This window comes from Elephantulus edwardii, unplaced genomic scaffold, assembly GCF_000299155.1.
Source record: "Elephantulus edwardii isolate Elephantulus edwardi_28Jun2011 unplaced genomic scaffold, EleEdw1.0 scaffold00053, whole genome shotgun sequence".
NCBI lineage: Eukaryota > Metazoa > Chordata > Mammalia > Macroscelidea > Macroscelididae > Elephantulus > Elephantulus edwardii.
Genome location: NW_006399803.1, coordinates 3,524,765 through 3,534,433, shown reverse-complemented (window position 1 = coordinate 3,534,433; position 9,669 = coordinate 3,524,765). Strand labels below are relative to the sequence as shown.

Sequence of the window (9,669 nt, the reverse complement as noted above, 5' to 3'; positions counted from 1 at the left end):
CCAGAGGAACAGGAACTTTTTTTCCTAAGCGCTGGGGTTGGAGAGGGAAGAGTCCTTCAGCGTGTTCTGGGTCTTTCCAAGCCCATGTCCAACTGCTTTGCAGGCTCCAAACCCTCAACGTGATTTTTCAACTCTGAGAAACTGCTGCACAAGTGTGAATCAATCATCGCATGTGAGAAATGTGATTTCCTGGGTCCTTCATGGGTGTGGAAAAACACAGGGGAACTTAAGGCAGAGCTCGTCCTTGAAGACGCTGCGTCACTTCCGGTGAAAGTAGAGGGGCTTGGCGTTTCCGGATTCCACCTTTGGCAGCTGGTCGCTGATGATCTCCACCAGCATGGCTGGGAACTCCACTTTCAGGGCCTTGGACTCTCGGAAGGTGTAGAAGCAAAACTCCAGCAAGTCACTCACCAGCTGCAACACAGACACAGAAAGAGGGCTCATGACACCAGGCCTGCTAACCTCATTCTCGTGCTCAAGTCAGAGTCAGTCCTCAGTCTTGCAGAGGAAGGAAGTTGCTCCTGCCACTGCCAACCTGTCATTTAAAGCCCCTCTCATGCATCTCTCTCTCTCTCACCGTCTTTCTCTGTCTGTCTCTCTCTGATGGCAATATCATTTTCGAGTACTAAACAGATCAAAGGTAACTGGGGCAGAGGAGTGTTTATAATGCCCAGACACTGCGCTGCTCTCCCCAGCCTTTCTCATTCCCAGTGTGTGAGGAGAACACAGCAGACCTATGCGTGTATCTCTGCATGCAGGTGACAGCCATCTCCACGCTGCAAGGTGGCTGAGGTGTAGCAGGAGCTGGCTGTGCTCCAGATGCTAAGGGCTGTGCACAGAAGAGGGGAGATCCCCCACTGCAGCACAGCTTGTGCAGCTGATGGAGAATGGAGCAGTGGCCCTGACGTAGCCAATACTTCCCACAGCAGATTCTGTGCCCCACCCACACTCCCAGTCCTCACTATAGTCCCCTCCACCATGCTTCCCAACAGCATATCTCCAGCTCTCAGAAGGTGTGAAAGTAAAATTTTGCTTCTACACCTCCCAGTTTTTCCTTCTACACCTTGGGCTTGGGGCTGGGTGTAGATTTTTTCTGCCACTTTATATTTCAGGCGGATTTTGAGAAAGGAAGAGGAAGCATCCGGGACAATGGCAGATTCCCCTCTGCCCACCAACCTGTTTCCACCTTCTCTTTGTGACCCTTCCCCATCACTCTCATCCCGACACCTTCTCATTCAGTAAGACTGAAAAACAATAGCTACAATGCAGTATGGTATTGCTTACTGGTAACCCCCAAAAAGGCACTCTTAAGTTTTCTTTTAATTCCTTCCTCTATTGTAAGAAAATATTCCTTTTGGTTATTTTCCACTGTGTTATAGCCATGTTAATTAACACTACAATTATAACACTCTGAACTGCCTCACTGCCTTTGAAGCAAAACAAACTCATTATGTGACCCACCAGTGGTTTTCAGGGGCTATGAATCACATGGGAGGAGACTGCCCATCTTTTTCCCTCCATGCCATTGCTAGATTTGAACCTCCAGAGAACCTCAGTCTTTGGGTTAGAAGAACAACTTTCTATGAACTACACCACCAAGCTCCCATTTGAAGTATTGTGCCAAAGGGAAGGTTAGCAGGTCAAACACACCAGCAGCTCTACCAGAGAAAGACCTGGCCATCTGCTCCTAATAAAGCTGGTAGCCCCGAGGACCTTAGGAACTTACAGGGCAGTTCTGATCTGTCATATCAAAACTGACTCAGTAGAACTTAACCAACACAGTCTTAGTAGAATGCTTTAGGTGAAAGACTATCTGTTACTTTCCTCATGGGTTTTTTGGTTGTGGTTTTTTTTTTTTTCTTCACTCATGTAACAAGTAAAGATGTAAGAGGGTGAACACCTTTGTGATAAAAGTCTTTAAGAAAAATTTAAAAAACTATTTATTGTTGTTAGAGGACATTGAGTTTGTTCCAACTCATACAATATAACAAAACACTGCCTAGTCATGCACCACCACATCAGTCCATTGAGGGTCTTCCTCTTCACTGATCTACTCTACCAAAAACAGAGGACCTGGCAGGCAGTGAAAGCAGGCCTTTTTTTTTTTTTCCCTCTTCTCCCTTTCAAAAAGTTTATCCCAGTGGTAGAGATTTCAGCTGCTACGCCACATACGTCAACACTAGGACAATACTGCATCTCCGGGGTAGCCTGGGATCATATCCAAAAGCAAAGCTCCTCACCATAAGCCTAGGGCAGTTCACGGTGCTTAATCCACAACTCCTCTTTCCCCTTCAGTCACCAAGTTACCAAGCACTTGACCTGGGGAAATGACTGTGAACCCAGCAGCCTGGCCTGTATGGAGCCCAGGCTCTGTTCTGGTGACACAAAGTCTGGAGAGGTAAGAAATGAAGAAAGGGGAGGGTGCAGGGCCAGGATGAGTGACCTCGGGGCATCTCTCTGAGAGCTGACCCAGGCTTATACCCTGAGGAGGTGCGAATAAACGCGCTATTCTGGAAATGTCTTGACCAGAAGGCCTGCAGATGCAGGAGCTCCAGAGTGAGTAGTGAACCACCTTTAAGCTGGTTAATGGCTGGAACAAGTTACCAGGTTACCAGGCAGAGGCAAGCCAGAATGGGGTTGCTATCTGTAAACACGCAACAGCAATGTACAGTTCCGTAGGCCACAAGGGAGAAAGCACTGAGTTAATCCATTAGTGGACACGGAGGCAGCTTATGGCAGGAACATCTCAGAGACCCAGCGCAGGTCTTTCCTGGCCCCCTCTCCCGTCTGTAAAATCTGACAGAATGTCCTCTGCCTGAGCATTGCCTAGGAGATAAAAGCAGACCAGAGTGCAGGGGACAGGGCTAGGGCTTGGCTGTTTTTCTTCACAGATTTGCTGGGAACAGGTGTCCTGGACACACCTTGCCAATCATGAATATTTACCTGGCTTGCATTCCCACCCACCTCTGTTCCATGTTCCCAGCTGAGAAAGCAGTGTGTTCCCAACTCTCAGCTGATGCCCGGTATGTCTGTTTAGTGAGGCCTCAGCCTGCTACACGGGGACGGGGCCTCACAGGGTCACGTGGACTGGGCCTCAGGGCCAACATGGGAGTTGGCTGACCTCCAGAGCCAGGCATCAGCCCTGAGCGTGTGACATCCTGGTCCTGGTGCCACCTACCACTCACCAGTGCACGCTCATGCATGAAGGTAGGGAGGCCAGTGGGACTGGAGTTCCAGTGGGACTGGAGTTCCAGTGGGCGCTGCAGCTCCAAGACACAAAGGGATGCACAGAAGACTTCCTCACTGCCCCTGTTTTGAAAATGACTGAGAAGCTCTGTACGTCCCACCCCTGTGTGCCTGGGCAGTTGGTGAGGTCAAGAATCACCTATGTCAAGGCCCCAGAGTTGCCAGGTCACCAGGTACTCAAGGACCAAAGAGCCTGTCCACACCCTAGTACAGCCTTGGCTGTCACAGTAGGCTGGTTCACAGCCAGAGCCTGAGGTGGGCAGTCAGGTGCCCCCTCCCCTCTGGACACACAGGCACAGGAGGTGCTCAGAGCTCAAGCATTGCCACCCGTGCCACTAGCTACAATGACCAACCCTAACGGATATTGGTTCCTAATCCACATTTCCTTACAATCACCAAGTGTCTACTGTTACTCCACATGTCTCCCTTGAGTGTCTCTGGGGCTGAGTCCAGTGAAATATGATGCAGGTGTAAAGAGAAGCAAAGGCCTGATGTTACAGCATGGATGGACCATGAAAACACCCTGCTGGGTGAGCCCCATCCCTCTCAGAAAGGAAAATACAGTATGAGTCCACTTGTAACAAAGAGCTCGACTGGGCAAGTGCACAGAAATGGGAATGCAGGGCTGGGAGGGGGCGGGGTTACTGCGGAACAGGCGGAGCTTCGGGACACAGATGGTACAGATGTTGCACACCATGGGGGGTGTGTGATTAATGGTGCCAAAGCATACATTTATAGTAGTTTAAATGTTGGACTTTATGTTATATATATATTTTTTAAAACCACAATTAATTTAAAAAAAATAAATGAAACACTTCTGGCTGATTGCAGGAATAGCCCTCTACCTACCAATTTTGTCTTGCACTCATTTGGTATGACATTATTTAAAAAGAAAGAAAAGAGCAATCACTCTCTGCTTCTCCAGGCCACTTCTTCTCCCTTGTTTCCTCTTCCAGAAGGACACCCCTTCTCTAGGCGGCCTCTCTGGACCCTGACCTAAAGGAGTCTTCTCTTTTCACAACTCACAGATGGTGCTTTCTCTCCTTATTTATGTGACAATTAGCCATGGAATCAAGGTGACACTGCTTCCACGTTTAGGCTGTTGTTCACATCTTTGATTGTTTTAACTTCTCACATTCATGCAGCTCCCTAAGTGACCTGTATGCTAATGGAAGGCTGGAGCCAGCTAGCTTGTGCTCGACATGCTCCACACCACCTGGAATGAGGGCTCTTGTGTCTCAGAGCCTCCTTCTCCATAGGATCGCATAGCAGGGGTTCCTGGGTGGTATCAACTGTCTGACCTAGGCTGTGGGGATTAGCACTACTAACCCAGAACTCTAGCCTCTTTGACTGTCTGAATCCTCTAGTGGCTCCCCAGGAGAAAGATGGGCATTCTCTTCCTGTGCAATTTACAGCCTCAGAAACCTGCCAGGGCAGCTAGGAGTTGGTTCTAATTTGACAGCAACAAGTTTGTGTTTCTGACTAATGTAAAGAATTTACCCAGCAGTGAAAGACTGTGAAAGAAAGTCCCAGTGATCTGTTTCCATAAAGATTACAACCAAGAATCTCTACAGGTCTGTTCTACTGTGTAGCACAGGGCTCATCACCTGTGTCTTTTTCAGTGAGGGACTGTGAGGTTACTGTATGTCCAAGTTCTTGCTCTTGGATTTCTTTGATTTATTCTAAACTCTTAAGCACTTGAGAATAATTAGGTTTTAGGGCAGCATGTTGCTAAACAAAATGCAAACCAAAGCCATTGCCTTCACTTCTGACTCAAAAGAACTCTATTGGAAAAAGTAGAGTCACTTCCGCCCTACACAGGGTCTCCAAGGCTGTGGTCTTTACAGATGCAGACTGCCACATCTTTCTCCCATGGGAAGTGGTGGGTCCAAACCACTGCCCATTTGGTTAACAGTCAAATACTTAACTTCTAGTTTTAATAAATTAACCAAAGCAAAGTTGTTGTTGTTGTTAGGTGCCGTCAAGTTGCAGGTGACTCATAGCAACCCTATGAATGAAAGAGCTGAGCACTGTTCATAGAATTTCTATAGGCAAGCCATTTTGGAAGTGGATGCTGCTCCTGCTTCCAGGCTTGTTTTAATTGGGAAGCTCCACCAAACACTGTCCACCATGGGTAACCATTATCACATCTGACACATCAATGTCACAGTGTTTAGCATCACAGCAACCACGAGTTACCTCTGTACAGCAAATGGAAGGACCAGTGCTATGCCACTTAGAAGAATGTTTGACAAAAACCATTTAAACCAGACAGGAGGGCCACAGGCTGAAATGGCTTTTTAAATAGGAGGCCTTATCACATGGCCTCAGTTCCCTTAGGGAATCAACATTCCACCCTAGTACTCACCACTCCCAACCTCTGTTAGAGACAGTAGGTAAAAAAATCAAAACTCGACTCCCTTGAAAACTCGGCCTTGTGCATGAGTGCTTCCTTTATCCTTCCCTGGACATTTTGTCAGCAGTTGAGGGCCGGCTGGCACCTAAGGCGAGAAGCTGGTGGCTGCTAAAAAGAAAAGTCCCTGGAGCCGATCAACTCTAGGCTCCAACTTGTTATGAAAAATAGGAAATATGTGCTGGGGTACAGCAGACTCTGAAGATGATCAGGCAAGGAAAAGCCAAGTTGGTCATCCTTGCCAACAACTGCCCAGCTTTGAGGAAATCTGAAATCGAGTACTATGCCATGTTGGCCAAAATTGGTGTCCATCACTACAGTGACAATAATATTGAACTGGGCACAGCATGTGAAAATACTACAGAGTATGCACATTGGCTATCATAGATCTAGGTGATTCTGATATCATTAGAAGCATGCCAGACCTGCAACCAGGAGAAGATAAAGTAGATGAATGGCATCTTCTAAGAATCAAATCCCTATGCACATCCAAAAACTTCTCCAACAGGCTGTTAAGGGAATCCACCGATTGGGAAAAAGTATTTGGTAATGACATATCAGATAAGGGACTTATATCCAGAATTTATGAAATACTTGAGCACCACAACAAGATAAAGGTAAATAATCCAATAGAAAAATGGGCACAGGATATGAACAGGCACTTCACCGAAGATGACATTCAGATGGCCAACAAGCACATGAAGAAATGCTCAAAATCCCTAGCCCTAAGAGAGATGCAAATTCAAACAACTATGAGATATCATTTCACCCCAGTCAAAATAGCAAAATTTAACAGAACAGCAAGCAATAAATGCTGGCGAGGTTGTGGAGAAACTGGAACCCTGATTCACTGTTGGTGGGAGCGTAAAATGGTGCAACCACTGTGGAAGGTGGTATGGCGCTTTCTCAAAAAGTTACAAATAGAGATACCATTTGACCCAGCAATTCCACTACTGGGAGTATACCCCAAAGAGACCATAACTGACACCCAAGCAGATATATGCATACCCATGTTTATTGCGGCTTTGTTCACAATAGCAAGGAGTTGGAAACAATCTAAGTGCATGTCAACAAAAATGGATAGAGAAGCTGTGGTATATTCACACAATGGAAAACTATGCTGCATTGAAAAACAAGGAATTCATGGAATATTATTCAAAATGGGTGACTATGGAGGACATTATGCTGAGTGAAGTATCTCAGTCACAAAAGGACAAATACTGCATGGTGCCACTGTTGTAAAGCAGGAATGACCTTGGGGTTGGGGAGAGACTGAGAAAGATGGGTTCAATAATGTATACTGCATTCAAACAGATGAGGGAGAAATCTGTTTAAAAGGGATATGTGATTAGGTATTTTTGTCATGATAGGAGTCTAGAGCAAAGGCTACATGGTGGAGTGGACCTGGGGGGGGGGGTTTGTAAAACAATGAACGAATTTGTCTTTTACTTTTCCAAGAGGGTAGTGTACTAGGGGGGAGGGTTGGGAGGGAAGAAAAGTGCAACAATGACTGAATGGAAATCCAAAGTCTCCGTAAATTTTTAATAAATTTATATAAAAAGAAAAAATGTTTATCAAACACTTAAAAAAAAAGTACGCCAGAACAGACTGGTGAAAAATAAATCATGTAATATTTTTCTTTAAAAAAAATGCAAAACTCAACACACACCACTCACCCCTCTGATGTTTTTCTTGTAATTCTGATTTCCTCCAATTTCTTCTACCAGGTTTCATCTGGACCACATATGCATCCTGCCATGCTGCTATGAGCCCAATATCTGCTCACTGTGCTTCCAGACTCATGGAGACAGGGGGCGGTCACAGGGACAGAAATAAAAGTGCCACCGTGTCAGCCTTTCACCACGCGTGCCTTAATTGCACCCAGACAAATGGTCTGGCCCGGCCCACTGCCTCAGCATTGATGTCCACAGGCCCATCCTGGTAAGTACTTTGCTGGATGGAGAGGCAAGAACCCTAATTATAATCAGCAACGAGAGTCCTGCATTATGAGGGATCAGAGAAGACGTGCGCAGTGCCTCTTCATTTTGTACAGAATGCATCTGTTGGCACCGCAGTTCAGCAAGATGCCAAGCATGATTTATCCCGGCCTGATGGGCCACAGCTGCTAGCGCGTCAGGGGCCCAAGCGAGGTCACAGCGAGGCTGCGGCACTCTGCCCGCTCTGGCAGTGAGGTGTGGGGCAGGTCAGTGCTTCCTCTCCACCTTCAGCGGGGGCCCCATGGTGCCTGGGTCTGCTGTCCCACTCTCCACAGCTTTAGGGACACCATCCCATCCATAAAGCCCCTTCCTCTTTCACACTTAGGACCAGTGCTGTTCTGACGTCACAAAGGCAGGCACTTCTGTGATGAAGGCATGAATGAGCAGCTTTCTCTGGGTTGTCACCTGCAAGCTCACTTCTTCCAGATCATCCCAGGATTCCTACCTAATCTGGATTATGCTTCAGCTAGGAGTGAGTACCTGGGGGAGGGCTGAAGCTTTTATCTACACTCAAAGGTCAGAATGTCAAGCAGTTCTTTTAATGGGGTAAAGACTTCACAATAGTTAGGGTTTTTGGGCACTAATCAAAAAAGGTTGGGGTTCAAACTTATCATCTGCTTCATAAGAGAAAGACGAGGCAGTCAGCTTCCATAAATATGTTGTTGATGTAAATGCTATCAAGTCAGAACCAACGCACAGCAGACCCTCCAGTAGGTTTTCAGAAGCAGTAAATCACACAGGAGGAGGTTGCCCGTCTTTACCCAGCAGAGTAGCTGGCAGATCCAAACCACTGGCCTTTGGCTTGGCAGTGAAGCTCCTTACCCACTAGCCCACTAAGATGTACAGTCTTGGAAACACTATGGGGTCCTTCTACTCGGTCCAATAGGGTCATTATGAATCAGAGCAGACTTAATGGCAGTGATTTTTTTAATACTGATGAGGTATGGGCTTAAGATGCAGTGATTCAAATCCCATGATGTTTAACACAAATAGTCTTATGAACATTGGAAAAGAGAACCCACAATGATTGTATATGGAGTCTGGTCCCTGCTAACCACCCAGTTAGGCTGGCACTGAGGATGCAGTTGTGCACAGATGGGAATATTGGGGTGTGTTTTTTTTTTTCTTCTGGCTTATGGCATCTCAGCAAAATGTGACATTGTAACAAAAACTTTTCACATTTAGTTACATTTCTAACCCAGAGTAAAACCAAATTATACCAGTTGCCCTTGACTCACTTTCAACCTTGGCAATCCATGTGAGAACTTTCCTCTATAAAATTTTCCAATGATTGATGTTTAGGAAGCAGATTGCCAGGACTTTCTTCCAAGGTGTCTTAACATAGATTCAAACTTTCAACCTTTTATTTAGTAGCGGAGCCTTTTACTACTACTTACTTGTGGATTTCTTCCTGGAAATCTGAGCCTTAAGGTACCACTAACTCAGTGGTGTGTTCCTAGTCTCCTCTTCTACAGGCTGAATTTAGGAAGTCCCTAAAGGGTTCCTGCATCTCACCAAGAGATTGTTCAAAAAAAGCATCTAAAAAGCCTGGTTAAAAATTCAGTGAAAGGCATTTTCACCTAGACAGCTAAGTTTGTCAGGGAGCATGCACAGTAAGTGAGGCACATTAACATGTAAAAGGCATTTAGGGGGACTTAGAGGGATGATGTGGGGCTCAGAGATGGCGCTGGCAGCAGATCTGTGATCTGGGAAGGCCTGGAGCTGTGTCTCCATTCTGAAAGGAAGTCCTTCTCTGCCTGCAAACCCCATGAATCCCTGTAGCAGGAGACAAAACTCTGACTCTGTCACCAGAGACTGATGCGTGCTCAACCACAGATTCTAGGCAGTCAGACCCCTGCGTGGAAAGCCAGGCATGGAGGCCAGCATGTAACAGCTTCAGCTTTGCTTGATGAAAGGTCTCACAGACCTGGTGTAGGCTTCTGCTAGAAGTACAGGTTGAGTCACAAAACCCCCCAAAAATCCAAACCCACTGAGTTGATTCTAACTCATGGC

At 46.4% G+C, this 9,669-nt stretch overlaps 1 protein-coding gene across 2 annotated transcripts in view; it reads right to left on the bottom strand.

Moving 5' to 3' along the window:
• Positions 1–258: 258 nt before the first annotated feature.
• The window catches only part of NR3C2 (nuclear receptor subfamily 3, group C, member 2), a 488,297-nt gene continuing 478,886 nt past the window's right edge, over positions 259–9,669 (bottom strand). For both annotated transcript variants that reach the window (XM_006886991.1, XM_006886992.1), the window contains one exon: positions 259–414. In XM_006886991.1, coding sequence (XP_006887053.1) covers positions 259–414 — 156 coding nt within the window. The remainder of the gene's footprint in view (positions 415–9,669) is intronic.